The sequence below is a fragment of the Ammodytes marinus genome, assembly GCF_949987685.1.
Source record: "Ammodytes marinus genome assembly, chromosome: 19".
Lineage (NCBI taxonomy): Eukaryota > Metazoa > Chordata > Actinopteri > Uranoscopiformes > Ammodytidae > Ammodytes > Ammodytes marinus.
Genome location: NC_137223.1, coordinates 18,987,762 through 19,009,791, shown reverse-complemented (window position 1 = coordinate 19,009,791; position 22,030 = coordinate 18,987,762). Strand labels below are relative to the sequence as shown.

The 22,030-nt window shown below is 42.5% G+C and overlaps 1 protein-coding gene across 1 annotated transcript in view; it reads right to left on the bottom strand.

Moving 5' to 3' along the window:
• Positions 1 to 22,030, bottom strand: part of nrxn3b (neurexin 3b) — a gene marked incomplete at its 5' end in the record, with an annotated part of 282,506 nt that overhangs the window by 166,091 nt on the left and 94,385 nt on the right. Inside the window, one exon of the mRNA XM_080047664.1 lies at positions 1,257 to 1,460. Within this exon, the coding sequence (XP_079903790.1) occupies positions 1,257 to 1,460 (204 nt within the window). The remainder of the gene's footprint in view (positions 1 to 1,256; positions 1,461 to 22,030) is intronic.

Here is a 22,030-nt window from a genome sequence, read left to right as displayed (position 1 = left end):
AATTAGTTTGCTCGTAGTACTAGCCTACATACTGTAAAACCAATCAATCGCATACAGTATAATTTGTTATTAAAACTAATGCTTAACATGTTTCTTAAGCAAATCTCCAGCTGAGGGAGAGTACTGAACGTAGGTTTGGCAGGTGCGGGTTGAAATCCATGTGACCAGTCTGGTCATGTGCCGTCAACCGCAACAGAAAAGTGGGGACAAACAGCCTCGGGCCACGCAGCACCAACACCGTACAGAGGCCTAGACTTATTGCAAATAGTCCTGTGCATTGCATTGATTTTGTCATCTCTTAAGAATGCCTAGGGACGCTCCATGTTTTAGTTTTTTTCTGGTAACTGAGTACATTGCATTTTACATAATACAATACATGAGTTACATTCAGATATGTTCACACATGCTTGTGTGGAGAGTGTCTATTCTAGGCTCACTGATCTAAAAGGCCAGCACTCTGCTTAAACGTATAGCACTCGTGCCACAATCTGCAGGCGCGCTGGGTGCTGTGGCATCGGGCTGTTTGCCAAATGGGTCGCAGGCTCGGGGCCTTTGAAGGGGTGAGTGCCATCTTTGAACAAGGCATGGGAGATGCCAGCTAGACCAAGGGTTACTAATGGAAAGAGAGAAACATGAACCTGCTATCATGAAGAAGAAAAAAATATATATGTAAATAAATAAAAAGACAACAGTAACAGACCCATGTAAGATAAGAAATGCATACTACCAGTACAGCACTATGTAATGTAAGACGCTTACCTGCACTTCTGAATAGATGGCACAGTATAATCTAAAATGTTGCTATCTTGAACTGATGCATGTCTGAGAATGGGTGCCATCTATTAAAGGTAATTCAAAAAGCAAAATGCTGTGCCTTTGGAAAAATCTACGTGTACACATAAATGACTCAAATGATCTGTTCAAAAGATGTGCCGCAGAGCATGGATAACGTTGTTAAGTGTTAGATTGATGGATATATATATCAAAAAATCTACAACGACATCTAAGCATCAAGGCAGAAAAAAAACGTACAGTCCAGGCAAGTAAAAAAAAAAACATGCGACTACAAAGACAAGCTACTAAAAAAAAATAACTGGTTTAGTATGTGTTAGGTCTGATACCAAAGTCTGGACCATAAAGAAAAATAGGTACGAGAAAGTAAGAAAGAAAGAGAACACACACAAAAAACAGTAAGGCCTCCTCTTTGATCTCGAGGGAGGAGGAGAGGAGCCAATAGGGGACGGTTTATACGATACCTAGGTTGACTGTCAGTTTGACACGCCCGCTGTCCAGCTCCAGCCGCAGTGTGTCGGCGGACTCTCGAGACGTGGCGGCCATGAGCAGGCCGAACGCACGCTGGGACATGAAGCGCAGTGAGACGTCCTCCGCCTCCGTATGCATCACGTTGGGAATCACCACTTTCATGTACATGCTGCCATCGTAGGACAGGATCGAGGACTCTGTGAGGAAACAGAATAGAGACGAAAAATGTATCTGTAAGCTTTGTGTATGTAATGTGGAAAAGGAAACGGCTGTATCCTTTTGTGTCGGTGTGTGCAAAGAAGAAAAAAATAAAAAAAAACATTGTATATGCTTCTTCAACTCCTTTGTTTATGTGAGAGTGTCAGTGCAATGAAAGCAAATACACAGCCATATATGTAATGCATATTATGCTCGGTGAAAGAAAAAGGAACCCCATTAAAAGTGAGACTCATACTGTATCAATGGGGGAAACACACACACATTACAGCACATGTCCCAAACGCCTGGTTGCTGCTGTATTCATCATCCATTTATGTGACAGGCGAGTGTCTGGGAGCTCAGGCTGAGGAGCACACACGCTGCTCAGTGTGCAGAAAATTAAATCATCATGCTACGTTCTCCCTCTCGCTGACAACTCCCTCTGTGGATGCCGCTTGGTGTCTTTATTGCAACATGAGAAATCTTTAAAAATATATGTAAATTAAAAGTGGAATGTGTACAATATTGTCCCATACTATAATACAAAAATAAATGTTGTGATCACACATGCTCAAACACTCAACAGCCCAACCTGTCTTATAGTTAAAGGTGGATTCAGCCATTCTGGAGAATGCTTGTTGTCAAAATAACTTTTTGTCAAAATCAGTGAATATCTCCTCACGATCCACTACCTGTCCGTACTGCGTGTGCGCTGAAAACAAATCTGGTGTTAATACACAGCCTAGGCTCTGTAAACTGGTTTGTAAACAAAGGGTACGTAAACAAAGGGGGCCCGGCGTAGCTAGCAACATGCCCTTTTACAGAGCCTAGGCTGTGTGTTAACGCCAGATTTCTTTTCAGCACACACACAGACATATTGATTTGGTCATAAGGTTGCTGGTTTAGAGTAGGCACGGCGAACAAGAGCGGGCGAACAAGACTGTCAGCAGACTGGAAGCCTCTCGGGGAGTGAGCGACAGATTAAAAAGGGTATCGGACCATGACATACTGGTTATGACACCTCGGCTTTTAAGAGAAAAAAATATCCCTGTGACTTGAGCAAAGCACCACCGTTTGGCTGTGTCTGGGGAAATGTTGTGGCCATAGGTGAGAGGTACTGGAGCCTGAAACACGAGAGATAGATGGTTGTACCTATAAACGATTCAATGTCTTATGTCACCTTCCTTGTGCTGCAGCAATTTTTTTTTGTTACACAACTGACCATAGTGTCATTTTCAAGTTGATTTGTTTCCCAAAGTGCTTAACCATGCATTGTTACATTAATGCCTAGAACTTTAAATAAGAACATTTTCTTCCTTTACATGTACGCATTGGTGTGATTTGTCGCAGAATTAATGTAGAAGCAGTGGGAGATCATTAAACCATTGGTCTCGTCAAAACAGTGCACACACTGCTGTAAAAAAAAATACAAAAATCTACATTGTCTCGTGTTGATTTTAGGGCTGTTGTAAATCCATTCTATGAACAAGCTGTCGACTGTGTGGGTACAGTAGCCTGGAGGGTAATGAAACCTTGGCTCCCCATTGCTCTACTCAATTTCAAACTGCACAGTCTCGCTACCTCCATGTGTCCTCTTTTGCTCTCAAAGACAAACACACGCACACACACGCGCACACACACGCGTACACACACGCGCACACACACGCGCACACACACACACACACACACACACACACACACACACACACACACACAGCCTGTCAACACACATATCCTTGACAGAGGTATGTATTGATTTGTGCGCCATGTCACTAGGCTCACACTCAAAAAACAAAAAACAAGGCTAGATTCAATCTGCAGCTCAGCTAACGCAGAGTGCCAAGGAAGGACGTGAAAAGTACCCTATAAAACAAAGTGTGATGTCCACTCTGGGGTTTAAGCAGACTCTGCGCCCCTGGGTATTTCCGAAAATTTGTTCAGAGGTTTGCAGCTATGACATTAGGCATACAAAGTGAATATGTGGACTGAAATATAATGTCTAGTCATTGGTTATACAGTAGTATTTATCGCCCCACTGTTTGGAATAATAAACAACTAGGAGCCAACATGTGGCAGAAATAGACTAATATATGACAGCAGTGGCAGGGAGAATTCTACAAGTATTTTGTAAGTAAGCATGCATTCCTAATATATGGAAATAATATGAAACAAGACACACTAGTAGCTCTGTTAGGTCCTAATTAGGCCTTGAGTTAATGCTAACTTTGGCGGTCTGACATGCAGTCATCACAATGGCAGTGTTAACATGCTGATATTAAGTAGATATAAGCTTAACCATCTTAGTGGTGGCATGCTAACATTTCCTAATAAGCACTACAGCTGAGACTAAACTTTTGTATCAAGACAACATACTTTCCACACCTCAGGGGCTGAACCATGTAATCAATCAATGCAATCTGACCATGGTAACTAAAAAAATATATTCAAAATTAATAATGTCAACCTCTTGGTGGCACTAAAGGAAAAGTCAGTGATCAAAAAAGAAAGATAGTAGAATTCATACTTTTGGGGGGAGTGAAGATACAGTATTTCCAAAATCTAATGGCAATCCATCAATTAGTTGTTGAGATATTTAGGCATGGACCAAATAGATGAGCCAACCCATCAACCAACACTGCTGATACAGTAGCATGGCTACTAAAAATCTTCTTTTAAGCCTTCCGAATTATCCTGTTTTCTTAATTGTATCATTTGCATTCAAACAGCTCCAACGTTGGCTCTTTAACAGTATTGAGTGCCCCTTTAGTCGCTCTCTAACATACACAAATCCTAAAACCCAAGTGTCCAATATCATGCAAATACAAGGTGCAAGTCCTTGTGAGATTAATGTCCCCGTTTAAACAGTTCTAGCTATTCAGGAATGAAAAATAGCCCCAACTGCTCTTAAGAGGCTGCATAAAAACCTCCCTTATTTCCAATCTGCCAATATGCTTGACTGCTCAACAGCCAACACTGTGCAGTGGCTTTTTTTAAACAAACAACAACCTCATTTAACGGTCAATTTCAGAGGCCCATCCTGGTGTACAGCATCCCTTTTTTGGGGACAAAGTGGTCCCCATCGTGTCTGAATGTCATCGATCTGTCTCAGCTGGGAGTGGCTGTGTTGTAGTCAAAAATGGGCTTTTTATTGTCAGAGAGAGGAGAGAGATTATTTGATTGACTGTTGGGTGTATTTAAAACCCGCTGCATGCCTCTCTCTGAAAACCAAACATTTGGTTTTATTTTGAGGAACCACTGAGAGAAAGGATATAATAAAAAAAGGGAAAATTCTTAAAATAGAGATAACTAAAGAAACACAAATGCTATTTACTGACTCCTAATGGTCAAATGCATTCCATTGAAACCATTTAGGGCCGGTTTCCCAAAGCCTTCGTAGAGCCTTCTTAACGCTACGTCATTCGTAACCCCTACGTAGAGTTCCTACTTAACATTTCGCCTGTTTCCCGAAACGTTCTTTGCTACGAATCTCTTTCGTACGTCCTACGTTGGTAAGGTTGGTCTGGAGCGCCCGCAGAGCCTTCTTAGCTCTACCGTAGGGATGTTTCAGCTCTCATTTGTGTCATTTAACTAATAAATCTGACTGTATTTCATATCAAACGGACACAGCGATGACTGTATTAAATAACAAACTGTTAAAAACGATAACTGTATATAGCGTACATATCACATTTAAAGTAAGCTATATATGTTAGCAGAATACCATTCACTCTGATTCACAAAGTGTTCAAACTATAAGTAGCCTACATAGTCATCTAACTGACTTGACTATCAGCATTAACTGATTGGATGCGATGTCCGTCAATATGAAAATAGGCTACTTTATACGTGATACACTACAGCCTACAGTCGGATCGTTTTTATCAGTTTGATATTTAATACAGTCATCGCTGTGTCCCTTTGATATGAAATACAGTCAGATTTATAAGTTTAATGACAAGTGAAGTCCCTGCGATCGCTGTGGCATCGCCAGAGATAGGCTTGGCTACTACAGACCCCCACATTTCCTTCCGTAAGCACCATGCGTAAAACGGACACGAGTGACATCCCTGTTGCGCATGGAACTGCCACAAGTCATTCATGAAGAAAATAATTGCTGGAAACAATCTTAATCTCCTCCGCTGTTTCTATATTTTTCTATAGCCTAGGCTACCTTTTTTAAATCAGTAGGCCTATAGGCTATGGTAATACGTTCGACCAAGGTTAACACTAGAACCATCGCATTGTGTTCCACACACTGCGGAGCTGTCAGCTGAGCCGGCTCAGCTGACAGCTCCGCAGTGTGCGTCGGATTCTCCGCCTCAAAACATGTAAACGTGTGAAAAAATTAATGAATAATCAATTAAAGCTTACCTTAAAATAAGTGTGCCATGTTACTGTTTATTGTATTTAGGATTTTAGCTCATTTGGACGCTGTTTGGGCCGTCTGTTTTTATTGATATAGGCCATTGGCGATATTCTACTTTCAGTTTCCTTACTGACCCACCACGAAACGTGATTATTGTTCTTAAAGATACTTAGATTATAAAGCAAGAGGTGTTAAATAAATGTTTCGGCTTAGAAGGATTTCTAGTAATCTTTTATTCGCAAAGACTTGTCATGCAGCTTCGCATGAAATAAGCAGGAAATGGAAAATCGAACTCTGAGCCATCGATTTCAGCACTGGACAGCGCCATGTACGAGCCACGTAGGGACTGTTTCTTAAGAAGACTCCTAAGAGACCGTTCGGGAACCACGACTACAGAGGTAAACAACTTTGGTAAGTCATAACGTAGGAGTCTTCGTAGCGCGCTAAGAGATGACGTTATCGGGAAACCGGCCCTTAGTCTTTCTGGGTTTAGCCTGCCTACAGCATTGTGGTACTGAGCAAAACCTTCCTGCAAAATAAATTCAAAGTCACACAAAATTTTTGTTTTTGTTTTACTAAAACTGGAATCGCATTTTGGTAGCTTTGGCCATCATTTACAGTATCTCACAAAACACACCCCTCAAGTACACCCCTCACATTTCTTCTAATATTTCATTATATCTTTTCATGGGACAACACTGAATAAATGACACTTTGATACAATGTAAAGTAATAAGTGTACAGCTTATATAAAGTGTAAATTTACTGTCCCCTCAAAATAACTCGACACACAGCCATTAATGGCTAAAGTGCTGGCAACAAAAGTGAGTACACCCCTAAGTGAAAATGTCCAAATTGGGCCGTAAGTGTCAATATTTTGTTTGGCCACCATTATTTTCCAGCACTTCCTTAACCTTCTAAGGCACTGTTATACAAACTGTACACAACTGTAGGAGTAACGGTCACAACTATGAAATTAGGAACCAGGTTGTACGAAACAGACATTATTCTCTACAACCTAGCCTAGCGTCAAGTCTTTCAAGTTCCCAGCTGTTTATTTGTCTGACTTCGGCATCACAACATCTCAGAGCAAGTGATGGCATCATGCGTAGCTTAATTGTATAGAAATGAAAGCAGAAAGCTTAACCACTTTGAATTTTCAGAATCTAAAAATCCAGCTATGCATAAGTGAAGCCTGCTGCTGTGATCATAGTCATTCATACCTGATGTAAAGCTAATAGCAGGCCTTAGCCAGATGCTTCAGATGACTGCACTCCATGTGTGATGCACTCTGTGTGTGTGTGTCTGTGTGTGTGCGTGCATGTGTGTTTGGACTTGTATGAGTTAGTGGGGGTGCATGCTATCTACACTGACAGTATGTGCCGCTCAATAAGTTATTTCTCAAGAGAGATCTCTGCAGCATTGAGAATGTCATTTCAGATGGTAATTAAGCTGCTACTTGTCAGTCAGTCTATGTTTGTGTGTGCTGGTGCCAACATGTGTGTGTGTGTGTGTGTGTGTGTGTGTGTGTGTGTGTGTGTGTGTGTGTGTGTGTGTGTGTGTGTGTGTGTGTGTGTGTGTGTGTGTGTGTGTGTGTGTGTTTGTGTGTGTTTTTCCAGCAAGCACCGCATTTTACATAATTAGCAGTCCAATTGAAGCAGAAGATGGAGGAGGAGGGAAGCTATTAGTGGGAAGGCTTCACAAATATTCGGGGTATAGATGGGGCAGTACGCTAGTCAAATCTCGTCAGCACACAGACACACACACAAAAAACACTTTAGTCCTGCTCAAACTATGAAATCTGCTTTCTTTCTCTCATTTTTTTCTCTCTCAGTGTTCCCATTATTGACTGGCCTTGGCTGTAATTGTTTAGGATTGTCTAATGTGTTTTTCCCCACTAAAAGAGTGACATGTGACATAAAGAAACCAACAAGGGCCTTCGCTGTCTTTGTGTTGCTCCATATGTGAATGCCTGTCACTCCAACTCCCCGCACACACACACACACACACACACACACACACACACACACACACACACACAGACTGCTGGCAATCTTTTAAGCAAAAAAAAACATATCCTCATCCTGACAGCAAGGATAAGGACATCGATAGAAATCTTACAGGCACTAAGTGTATCTTAGTCTCCTTAAGTGTGTGTTCCTAGTGTGTGTGAACAGTGTTTTTGTACTGTGTGTGTACACACACTGAGGCAGTAGAAAATGCCTGCGCTCGACAGAAGAGGCTCTTGGCTGTGGACGTTATCCACGGTAATCCTCACCATGTGATTCACTCCGGAGACTCACGGGCAAGTGAACAACTAAGTGCTGCTACAACTCAGGAATATCAGAACAACCAAAAATATGCCAACAGACCACATTGTACTTCTAAAGGCATATTTCCAATCGAATAATCCAAACCCCTTGTGAAAGACAGTTTAAATAAGCACTTTAATAAAACACACAGCACTACATTTGAAATAAAAAGGCAAATAATAATACTTTTTTTAGCAGGGTATACATTAGACAGGAAATATGAGTAGGCACACCTCCACACAGCTTCAATCAGTCATTACAATGGTGAAGCAGAGGGTCTCAATTCCCCTCATTCCTGTTTTATCTACTCTTTGAGTATGCCTGGCGGTGTGATGGCCAATATTTGTATGCTCCAAAATCGCAAAATGACCTTAATATATCACTGTGGGTTTTTAAGGGCTGCTGATCGCACTGCTGAGTCAATGATCACCAAACCAATTGTGTAATCATCATACTATTTTGGTAATGAAACCTACTTAAAGCTGCAATAATACAGGCCAGAAAACAAAGCCATTTAAGGTCGTAGTGGCTAATGTGTTAACACACGGTTGTCACGCGATGGATCTCAATCAAAAACTAGTTTTCGTTTGTAGTTTCTGTTTGCATCCATCTTCATTTTTTTTTAACATCAAAACCTATAAAAAATATCAGTACACTTCAAAAAAGGTCCAAACGCTCTGTAGGGCTGGTGAACTACATGGGGTTGGTTGATATTTCTCTGCCAGGTACATCTCCACCAGTTGCCTGCTCTTTTATATTAAACACAGCTGTTTGATCCAGTGTTGAAATATTGATAGGCTAGGCAGAAAAAATAAATAAAATAAAAGGTCTACAATGTGAAATGCCATCTGTGTTTTATTATGAGTTTACTGGTTTTCTTCTTTTCTTTTTAAATCTCCCTTTCTTGCCGTCTCTCTTCTTTTTCTCACTTAGACAAACCCCTACCATAGAGAACGCCATGCTCTGTCTCTCAACCCAGCCTCATGAAATAGTATACACTAAGCACTTTGAAGAATGACGTAGCCTTCAGACGGTACCCCTCGGGAGGTCAGTGCACTCAAAGGGATGATCAAATATTCTGCCACGCTCAACCTAAGCAGGCCCAGATGAATGTATCAGGATATCAAAAAATCACAGGGGGGGGTGATGTAGTGCCAATATGAAACAGTAAGCGGTTGTGTGCGTCAGACGTACAGTTCGAATAGGCTTAACACAAGGATGAGGTAAATCCGTAGAGCTTTATCAACATGTGACGAATATCAACTTCTGAAACAAGCCCGGCCCAGGCTGTGCACGTTCAATTTTAAGTATGATTTTGTATCGGACATCGCACTGCAACATGTATCTTGTTGCAAAACCCATCCAGGCACACAATCATTCCTACAGCGTTGTTGGCTTAGCCCTGCAGCTGTTTAAAGTCATGTAACGGTCTGTCTAAGATGGATTATTCAAAGGCAAGCCCAGCTGTATTCCACCTGAAGGGTGTTGAGGCAATGATTAATGACAGTTTGAGATGATTTATGGGGGGTTAACTACTGCTTAGTGGGTAGCTAAACACACTGGCAACCATGGGTCACTTTCTGTGTGCCAAAACAAAACTCACACACGCATGAACACACACACAAACACACACATACACACACACACGTACCAATTTGAGAGTCTAATGGTGCACATAAACCTTAATCATTGCTGTGTACAGACTCTGTAAGAGGCAGAGGTAGAAAATGAGAATCGCATTGCCTCTAATGTACACATGGTTGGCATTAGAATCGGAGTTATTATGTCTAGTTTAAAGGTCACATATTATGTTAATTTTCAGGTTCAAAATTGTAATGTGTTTTTTATGGTATAGTCTCCAAAAAACACTTTATTTCTCACATTGCCATTGCTGAAACTCCTCTTTTCAGCCTGTCTGAAACATTCAGTTTCAGAGCTGTGTCAAATTAAGTTATCGTTATTAGTCAATTTACACGAGGCACATTGAAATTTGTCTTTTCGCATATCCCCTCTCAAGTTACCACACTTCGGAGGGGGTCAAAGTGCAGGGTCAGCCATAGTACAGCGCCCCTAGAGCAGTTTGGGGTTAAGTGTCTTGCTCAAGGACACATCGGTAGAGACGGTGGGCACCGTACATGTAACACCAGCCACCACTAATGCGACCTTGTGGTTATTAGTCGGCCCCCTTTCCACCATCCTACCACCCTAGTGCTATGTTAGGTTGGTAATGAGGGGCTGTGACCTTGTCATAATGGGAGAAAAATCAGACTGGGGTTTTTGGAACACAGGTTATCAGAGAGGTGGAGGTGGAGGTGGAGAAGAAGATAGGGGGTTGTTTTTTCTCATAATTTGGCACCCTCTCTCAACATAATGGGGACCCATTTTATTGTTGAAAAACCATGAAAAGTGCATTTTGCATCATAAGTCCCTTTTACACAGAGATTGCAGCATATTGACGGAACAACATCACTCCAAAATGCCGGCTTTGCTTGCTTCTGTGTTATTTACACAAAACCAAGCAACGCCGGCCTGCTGGCGCATCAGTAGCCCCTTTTACACAGCGCTCCGGAATGAAAGAGGTGCTTGTAAACAGCGCCAGGTGTGACGTAAACATTTAGCGCCGCGCCGGTCAGCTGCTTTACAACAACACTGGCCGGTGAATTGAGAGCAGAAGTGCTGGAGTTTGCAGTAAGAGGGCCGTATTTTACTGTCCCCACGATGTGCCAGTTGATCTCGCTACGCGCTGAGTCCAACATCACTGGGACAGTTAACCAAACTGACTAAATCAATCCGACCGCTTCACCTCTGTGTGTGTGTGTGTGTGTGTGTGTGTGTGTGTGTGTGTGTGTGTGTGTGTGTGTGACAGGTTGGTTGTGAGCGAGTCTCTTTGTGAGGGCAGAGATCTGCCAATCAGACATAAACATACACATACACACAGTGTGTGAAGTCACGTTACTGTAGACAGAAATAAAGTGTGGATATACGCTCAGACTTAGGATAATAATAGCGGCGGCGGAATGTGTTAGCAAAACAGTAGCTCTGTGGCTAACAGCTGAGCCGGAGCCTTCAGTCAGCTGAAGCAGACAGTCTAGCGGGGTGAGCAGACTATTCCCCCGTTACTAGGTTGACCTTCAAGCTGAACAAGAGCCCTCCGCTGCGCGTCGGGCTCCTGCTTCAGCTTGTCGGTCTTTATTTCTAGCAAGTGACCCGTTCGCTATACTTTATCCCTTACTTAGCCTAGCCTAGCTTTCCCATTGTACAACTTCTCCTGGGCAGAAATAGACTCATACACTCTGCAAAATGAAGCGCAGGGGTTTGGATTGAGCAACGGACCTTATGATCAGCTAGATTATACACCGTTCCTTTTATTTGGTGATTTTTACGGGACATCAGGCCGCCGTGGTTAATGTTAAACACACGTCCTTCAACTGCTAACATGGTCGCATGTTTAGAACATAGACTATGGAACGTCAAACGCCCCCCTGTTCCGCAACAACAAGCTGGAGCATTTAAACAGAGAGGCGGAACTGATTGTGTCGGGAATCTTACTACCCCCCGAGGAACAATCTCTCGCACCTTTCTTCCCTCGTTCCGCAACTGTCGCATTTATACAGCAGGGCGGAGGGCCGAAAGGCCGGCATATTCCCGGCTTTCACTGGCTGTGTAAAAGGGGCTATAGGTTCCTTTTGCCAACCCAAAGGTCACTGGGGCTCACCAGAGGCTAATTTAGGCCAAAAAGGGAACGTTGGGTGCTGTGTAAGATGTTTTTAGATATAAAGAATAACTCTTAAAGGCGGGCAGGGTGTTCATTCCTCCCCAGTCTGTAACCTGGTTGTAGCAGAGTAAATACTCTGATGTTCCTGTGTCTTGCGACTCTTGCGATTAATGGTTTTGTCCTTGTCAAACCTTCCTGACTCATTCAATTGTTGATGCATATGGAAAAATTGTAGATGCAGATGCATCTGAAAATGTACTTCATGTTAGTGTTTGTTTTTTACAAATGCTTTTAGCAGGTATGAGGATTTAGGTGGTAATCACAAACAGCAGACTGTTGCTGGGGGAGTGAGTGAGTTGTGAGAGGGCCACAAGGTAAACACAGTTTGCTTGAAACTTGTAAGATTGGAAAACATATGTTGATTTGGAGGGTGTGAATGACTTCTTGTGTTGATTTGCCTTCCAACACTTACACGCAGCAGGAGATCCTATATCCGCCTCATTTCCAGCAACTCTAACAATATGTTTAACAACAAAAAAAACAGTCTTCTACTGCTGTAAACTGTTCCACATCTGGTACATTGGGCTGTACTTGCTGTTTGGGGTTGAAACCACATACTATGCAAATTCAAATTATCCAATATACTAGCAGCCTTCACATTCCGCAGAGGGGGGGAAAGCCTCTCCCGTAGTTGCCTGACGCTTAATCCAAAACAATACATTTTGATGGTAATGGTGGCATACAAAGAGTGGTGTATGTTAATCTACAACACTTTACTTCATCTAGAGACATTAACGTAGAGAGACAGATATAGAACCACAGCACCATTGGGGGGCAGCAAAGTCAAAGACAGCCAGCTGCTGTTGACACCAGCCGTGTCTTTGCACTGTGTTGGGAAGATGAACAGGGTGTGTGGATGAGGAAGGTGGGAACAGAAACGAGGGATAGAAGAAAAGAGAAGAGAGGGAAGAAAAAAAAGCATAAAGGTGACACACACACAAAATAAAATAACAAGGATTAAGCAGCAAAATGAGCAAGTAGAATATGAGACCGTAGTACGTTATGGTGTACTAGGAATAGGAAAAGCAAATAAAGTAAGTAACAGGAAATCGACCCTAATTTAAGAATATGAAACATGGTAGACTTAGTCCTTGAACAGTGTGCTGCCAAACAGATGAATCAGTTGACTCTAAATGCATGAGGAATACTAATAGAAAAAGAGACGTCCAGCAAAAGACGATTATGCATTTTATGGCCTTTTTTTTCTTCTTTATCCTGAAAATCAGTCAGTCTGTCTCTCTGGGAAACCTTCTCCCTGCTGCCGTGAGAGGTTCGGAGACGTGTCAATTTCTCAGATGGCCGAACACCGAAGGCTTGATTCCCTCTTAAGTATTCTCTGTGACTCTCTCTCTCTCTCTATTGCTGCTTATATGTGTGTGTGTGTGTGTGTGTGTGTGTGTGTGTGTGTGTGTGTGTGTGGGTGTGTGTGTGTGTGTGTGTGTGTGTGTGTGTGTGTGTGTGTGTGTGTGTGTGTGTGTGTGTGTGACTGTGTGTGAGAAAGATAGAGTGAGTGTGAGTGTGTAAAACCACATGGAAGGAAGAGGGAGCGTATGTGTGTGTGTGTAAGTGAGGACTGGAGAGGAGAGAGAAAAAAGCTAAACCAAATGACACACAGAAGGCAGGGGAGGGAGAAGAAGATGGATGCAGCACGTTCCCACCCTCCCCATCCTGCATTAGTTTGCCACAATGCGAGTCAGGCTTTACATAACCCAGCACAGCTCCTAAGCACACATTTAATTACGAATGGGGATTAGGGAGCGGCGGCGTAATGTTCTAAGCAGCGAGCGGGGAAAAAAAAACCAAGGAAAAAAAAAAACTTAAAAAACGAACAGATCGTTTTAAAGTGCAGGAGGATCTGTACTTCTCTCTGGGTAAACATTGTCAAACAAATCTCTGTCTCGAGTAGCGCTGCTGCCTCTCCCTGGCACTTTGAACAATTCAGAACAACAGCTTGTACTCCCTCCTCTGCCTCTCTCTGCCTCTCCACTATTACTCCATCAGCCCTTTTCCTTGTTCCTTTTTCATTGTCCGTGCAATCTGTACGCCTCTGTGTTGCCGAGTTACGTCGAGCAAACTATACCGACACACACTGTTTTATTTTTTTCCAGACAGCGCATGTGAGGATGACTGTCAGCTTGCCATAAGTCGTCTGTCTATACTGGCGCCACAGGCAGGAAACACGTTCTTTAATGGCAGGAAACTCCCATATTCTCGGTGGGAGGAGGAGGAGGAGAGGAGAGGAAGAGGAGAGGACTTTTTACTCTGTATTTCTTCGGCGTATGTGCTCAGGGAAATTACCACAGCTGGCATCCGCAAGAATTAAAATTCAATCTACACACGACCTCCGATCACTTAGGGCCTTCTCTCTCTGCAGTACACCATCATCTCAGAAAATTAAGAAGGGGGGTGAATAGGAGGATAGTGAAACGACTGTACGATGAATTAATTTATTTTTTTTTTCCGCCAAAGTCACAGTGGAGTCCTGTGTAATGTGCACACACAGGAGTCACGCCCGTGAAACGTGTGCACAAGCTTGATAAAGCGGGAGATAGCAAAGTCATTATTCGACTCAGTTCAACGATTATTTAGCAGCGGGAAGCAGATAAGTGTTAAAGGACGAATGGAACAAAGCCGAGATGAGGAGGAGGAAGATTTTTTTGTCATCGTTGTTGGGGCAGGGAAATGTAAATAAATACAAATGCAGGCCCTTGTTTTTTCTACACAAGCACGCTTCAGCTTCATGTTAAATAGGATTAATTGCGCGTACTTCCCGAGGTTGCAAAGCAAGTAGTACACACACACACACACACAGCTTTGCTTTGGTGTGTATTCTTTTAGCTACGTATCGTAAGCTTAAAGAGAAAAAAGAAAATTCTAGTCACATAAGATACACACAAAATGCATCATTCAGCTGGATATACAAGGAAATATTTGTATGCTTTTTACATTCCTATGGGATAAGAAGATGCTAGCATTTCTTGTGTTAAGAAAACACACACACACACACACACACACACACACACACACAAACAGACAGACAGACACACATTGAACAGATACAATATGAAGTATAGTTGTCTCACTGGTCACTAACAGCCCTGGACATTTTTATTCTTAAAAGAGTATGATATAGCAACAGTATCAGCTGTAATGGTGAGCCGCAGCCGCTGCCTCAAATTGACCACCTGCAGAGCCCCGCAGAGGCATCACAGAGGCCTCATGTGCCAAATGATGCGAAGCACTTTCCATTTTCCAGAGCCTGCAAGTCTTTACATGTATCACAACTTTGGAGTGTAGATTTTTGAAGGAGAAAGAAACTAGAAAAAACAAAGCCTGACAACATACTGTATATGTGTTTCCATGTATTCCCTTAGAAAAGATCAGAGAAATGTTTAGGTTCTTGTAGCCACTCTTTTGTTCATAAAGACTCAAGCTTCAATGCAGTGAAAACATACTCCTGTCAAATACAGGGTGAACAAAATCAATTCATCGCATGCTTTTGAAGTGCACAGCCCTCCTTTACGAGGCTAATTCCCCCGACTCGTCTCTTTCAGGTGATATATTCGCCCTATAGTCTTTTAATTTTAATTTGCAGTATTGTTTTTATTTTTCTCCTTTCTCCATTCCCCCTTCGTCTTTCCTGTCCTCCATTTTGCACCACCCTACCCCGTTTTGTCCTGTGTGTGTGCGTATGTATGTGGTGTGAGCGCTGGCATGTTTGTAGGGGGGCAGACCTCGAAGTGTCATTTTCTCTGTCTGCAGAGATAAATGTTGCAGCCAAAAGGCGCTTATCACCCGTTTACGCTGAGAAGTGTGTGTGTATGTGTAACGTACGCGCGTTTGTGTGTGTTGGGGGAGGGGGCAAGGGCGTGAGCGAGGGAGGGCGAAGGTGAGAGGGAGTTAGAGCAGTGGGCAGGCAGAGGAAAGGTTACGGTTAGTCGATGTGCGCTTTATTTCTGAAAAAAAGAATAGAAAATTCTCTCCTCTCCTTCCTTATTGAAGAAAGGGACTCAAAGAGCGAAACGCAAACACACATCAGTGGCTTTTTCTACAAACGCTAGCTGTCTGCTCGTGAGGGAAGAGGACGATGAAACCAATTTCACTCCGAGTGACAGAGCTAAAGGAAGCGGCGAAAGCTTAATCATGATTCCTCAGCTTCCAAACACAACACCCCCCCCTCCTTCTCCAGGGTGGATATCTGCTTTATGATAACACAAGCAAAAGTATCTGGAAGGCTCCAGTTGTACATCTCATTCTATCTCACTCTGCGACAATGGCTTTTTTTATAATAAACGCCAACAGGCTAGGGCGGAATATATATATAAAAAAGAGAGGAATAGAAAAGTGCTGAAAGGTGTGCGGCGGTGCAGCGTGTGCTCAGACAGCGGCATGGTTATCAACCTTGAAGTGATGTTCTTTTATTCGAAGCAAATTGCAAAGCCGTTCGACGGGAGCTTTATACTGCGTGCCTCCGCTCATTCTGCCAAACAGAAATATGACCTTGGAGACAGAGCGACAAATATTCGCAAGTTCCTCCTTTTCTTTTTACTACTATGAAAGCACTACTAGCTCAAGTTGAAGCTCCATCTTAACCTTGATTTATACACTCTGGTCAGGTCAAAACCAAATGGATGATATCGTTTTTAAAGGCAGCCCATTTCGCTTCAGGTTAATCAGTGAAAAAAAGAAAGAAAAAAATACCGTTCTCAAGCAAAGGCACCATTTGCATATACCGATAAAAATAAATGCCACAATGCTAGATAAGATTGAAAATCTTTTTAACAATGTTGTTTAAAAAATTGTTATTGGCAGAAAGGCCTATTCTTTGCAGGTTTATTAAATGTTGAAGTAGAACTCCACATATTTGACACACTAAGTTGTGTTTACTTGTCATGGGGAGACATTTAAAACAGTTATATAATATCACTGAAAAGCTTTTGAGAAGATTTTTAAACTTAGAAAAATGTACCATGATAATGTCAGAATATTACTTCTTCTTCAATAACTGCACATTAGAACATTTAAAACAAATGATATGCACTGACATCTAAAACAGGCGCAAATTTCTCTGAGGGAGATGAGGTTGGGTTTCTTGTGTAAGCCTGACAATTTAACTTCCAGAATACTGTACATTATTTATGGAAGAAATGTGATATGAGCAACAGGAGATGGCAACTGCAATGTACTTTATTAGAGCCAGGTACAACATATGGCACGCATACGCAGGTCTAGTTTGACACGTGCAGAATCTAATGAGGAAATAATTAGTACCTGGCCTTAAGGAATTATTCGCACAGAGTCACAGAGGCAGCCTCATAGCTCTATATTATAGGGCTCTAAGATTAAGAGAGATTTTCAGCCAGATCAAGTATGTAGTTGGGGAAAAAAAGCACGGAGACAAGCGTTGCAATTAAGGCACTTCAACACTGTTGAAACCAGATGTTTAGCATGTCAGGGAAAACCGACATCGTCTGAATACGAATGGGTTTGGAAAATGTATTTTTAACCTCGACTGACACGCTATCAAACCGGGTGCAGATATGGTGTGCTCATTTATTCTGCCTCTTATTGCCATAATGCCCATACACTTTCCCATCATGAGGAGAATAGACTCATTACCGTAAACAACGCAATGCAACAACAATTACGGCAGCCGGATGAAGAGTTCATCATTTTCTCCCTATGTGAAGGAGAGATAGCAGCGTATATGAAGGAGTATTGGTCACACAGCTTGTATTCATTTGTTTTTTTTGGTGCGTTGCTGTGGTTAACGACGTATGTTGCCTCAGTATGCAGAAAAAAACCTGTCTAAATGCTAGGACGAGGAGCCTGACCAATTTCACCCAAAATTCATCTAAACAAAGCAAACACTCGTATAGACACATGCAAAGGAAATGGAATTAAATCAAATGTGTCAACGAGTGGGAGATTAAGCAGTGCATCGCCTGCAGTAATGTAAAAAAATGAAAAACATTACGAGGGAGGAAGCCAGCACAGTAATGAGTGAAGTCACCACTGATCTGCGGTGGACACACTTCCAGCCTTCAGCTCGGGCCCTTCTTAGCCATCACTACTGCTCTCCAGTGTCAGCGGGGGAAAACATAAGCACTTACTGTATTTGGGCGGTGGCATCTTGTCAGGCAAAATGCAATATGCATTAGACACAATCCAATCTGTCTCCAGTGGATTGGTGCGTGCGTGTGTGTTTTTCTGGCTGTGTACTTGAGCTTGAGACTGTGTATCTCTGTTTGTGTGTCTGTGTGTGTGTGTGTGTGTGTGTGTGTGTGTGTGTGTGTGTGTGTGTGTGTGTGTGTGTGTGTGTGGGTTTGTGCGTAGATGCGACAGAGAGACATACCGACGGGGGATCGCTTGGCGCTGGGCTAGCACTTCCGTCAGACAAACACACTTCATTACAGGCCTATTTACCTGATTAACTGGGCTTCTTTATCAGCTGCACAGCCACTACGCAGAACACTGTCACACACTGACTGTCAGCAACAACCCAGCTCCCAAAAAGCCCCTCCACACACACACACACACACACACACACACACATAAAGTACCCCACGCACAGTTTACAAACACAACGCCTGACTTACTAACTGACTGTTTGAAGGACTGTCTTAGCTTGCTGAGTCGGAGCAGTGCCAAACAACTCCCCATCTCTTCAAATATATACCTCCCTGTAGCCTTGAATTAATGTCACCTCTTGCAAGTTAGACTAAAATTCAGACCGCCATGGATACCGCCATCCGTCTGTTGCACTTGAGTTTTCCTTACGGGGGCATAACATTTTGGGGTAACATTTTTTGTGAAACAGAACGTAACAATCAAAAAGGAATAAAGCCTGGAGCGGCCTCGCGTTGATGGGATAGGGGACAAAACCCATCTTGAAACATTATCATTACAGGGGGGGTGCATAATGATTTCCTTTTTTCTTTGCTCCCTTTCAGCTGCTCTGACTGCGAGCTATTTGAGAATCAAATCATATTTTGGGAATCACTTTTCAAGTCACTTTAACTACACTACACTTGCAGGCCTGATTCAACCCCAATGAGATGCATTTCCCACGCAGATGGAGTGCTGAGTTTAACAAAAAAAAACTTTTCACACATTAGCAAAATGATTAAAGGCAACAAAGCAGAAGAAAGATAGAAACATAAACAGAAAAATAGAAAAGGGCGACAGTGTGGAAGGGCAAACATTTCCTCCAATCAAACACTGTTCATACGTCTGTACAGCGTTGTATCTCGTGCCAGCAGTTTTTCGCTATCCCCTCTTCTCGCCATGCGTGCCTGTTTAGGGGGCTGCACCGGGCCAAGCTGCCCTATTTGAATTCAGATCAGACAGGCAGACAGGGTTTTTGGCAGGGCAAAGCTCCCGGTCACAACCCCAGACGAGAGGGGTCTATCAGGGCCAAGGCCCCCGTTTCATACAACAGTATGGCGAGCACACAAACACGCTCACTCACACACGCTCACGAGTTGGCAGTCGTAAAAAAGGCATTCTTAATCTTGTGAATAGATTGCAAACATATACAGGATGCAGACAGACACATACGGTCGCAGGGAAACAGCAAATTATAATATTTATTCATTGCTTTTTATACATCATAGAGTATATCCATAACACAGACACACACACACACACACACACACATATTCACGAACACACAAGTGGCTGGCTCCCATGCTGACACTACATCTGTTTGTGTGATACCATGCCAGACCTATGATCACAGGTGCTGTCAAGTCTCATGGGCTGGGTTAAAGAAGACATGCCATGTGTGTGTGTGTGTGTGTGTGTGTGTGTGTGTGTGTGTGTGTGTGTGTGTGTGTGTGTGTGTGTGTGTAAAAGACAGCAAGGGAGAGGCGGAGATACTCAGGGAGATGCAAATAGTAAAAGAAAGGGAGATATAAGCGGATACAAAAAGGAGATAAGAGACAGAAAGTGGCACTGTACTAAACCCGGCACCAGACACCACGTAGGAAACGGAGCAGACAGGAGCGCCGTTGTCTGCTAGTTGTCGCCTTGTACGATCTTTGATCCCCTTCAAACAGTCTAAAATATCTGTCAGGTTGCATTTCAGTTGTGGTAAACAGAGCAAAGAATTGCTGGCTTTTTACCTCCCGGCGGAAGGGAAAAACAATTACACAAGGCATTGCTCATGCATTACAAATACGATGAAATCAACTTGGGACCATAGTTTATGATGGTTTTGCATTTGAATTCTTAAAATATAATTAGTGTATGAGAAAAACTTCTTCAACAAGGCGGTCTGGGTTTTCTTAAGTTTTCAAACATCAAAAATGGTATGTGATGAGACGTTTTTGCCACTCAAGACCCCTTGATACTGCATAGAGAGATAGAATTACATAAAGCACGTAGTAAAGGGTAAATGGACTCCATTTGTAAAGCGCTTTTCCCTGTTTTTTCGCAGACCGTGCTTAAAGTGCTTTAAATTGTTTTGTACACGGTGCTTTACATTGTTTTGTACACATTCACCCAATCACACACACATTCATACGCGGATAGCAGCAACCGCGCATCGCGCAAGCTAACTATCGGGAGCAATTTAGGGTTCAGTGTCTTGCCCAGGGACACTTTGACATGTGGCGGGGAAATGGGGGATCGAACCACCGACCGTGCACTCTAGTGGACGACCCTACCCGCTTCGCCTAAACCGTCCACTATCACACCAACAACCCAGCCTGAATACAGTGCTGGCTGTTAAATCTTATTATGTGCCACACAATTAAGTGACACTAATTATTTTTAAGTGATGACATAGTAGAGGAAAGACCCAAATACTCAGGCCTTTTTTTTATTACAACTAATTTAGATTTCTCACATTTTGTTTAAAAGTTTATTCATATGTTATGTAGATTGCGTTCCCTAATGTGTGGATCTAAATTAATGCTTTAAAGCCTTCTCTTCAGAGACAGGAATTTTAATGTAATGGAGAAACTAGATGTAGAACCCTTATTTTGTTAGCTTGAAACTAATCACTTTTAAACACACTGACTTCTGCATTGGAATAAGCCAATGAAATACTCGGCATATGTTATTAGTTATTTTAGAATGCAAACTCCCACCAAATTGCGTTTACATGTCCTAAATGGCAGCTACAAATTGAGCTTTAAAAGGTTGTCATGTAGAGATTACTATGGTTGTGCTGATACGGTAGACTTCTGACACCTGGATTTTAAAGATGGAAATGCTGATGCAAAGCAGCAAATACTTCCAATGGCTCCCAAACAAATCCAGTTAAATCAAATAATAGAAGATTTTATTTTACTTTTTTAAAGAAATGCATCCAAAAAGAGCATATATGTCACCATCAAAGGCCAATCATTGTAATGTAAATGCGTAACCTTTGTCATACTCCCCGGGAGAGGGCTGATCTCTATATAATTCACTCCCCTGTCTCCTCGATGAAATACAACTCTCTGTTGTACCGCAAAGCCTTGAGATCAATAGCAAGCGCCATATGTGGATACATCTCAGGGGTTGTTTGATATTGTCACCGGGGAGCGCCAGGGGCTGCTTGAAAGCTTCGAGGAGATGGAAAATAACTATGCTACCAGCATGACTAATATTATTTTATTAGTCCCAAAGCATTTCTCGTTAATTTTTTGGGGAAAAAAACAACAACAAAAAGCCAAAATACCACACGTCGATTCAAGCCCATTTAAAAATCAAAGCCATTATTTTTTTGTTTTCACACAGGGTTCTATTTTCGAAAAAAAATAATATTCTCCTCTGAAACCGTGTGATATGAGTAATCATTAATCACCTTCTTGACCCAGGGAGCGGGAATCCATGAGCGGATGTCAAAGTCAAGGACCTCAATAGTTTTTATTTTACTTTAATGGTGCAATTAACATTACTAACGTCATAACGCTTCCGAGTCTAGAAGGTGACGTCCTTTTTCTACAGCGGGAGCAGATGAACCGGGTTAAAGAGTTACCACCCGTACCGGAAGCTTTAACAAGGAAAGCAAATGCACCCGGGGTTTCCGCAATATAGCCAAGAGGGGAGCAGAAATCTAGAGCGCACAGAAGCGTGAGAGCTGAAATCAAGAAATATGTGCGAGCAACAGAGGAGCTACTGTGC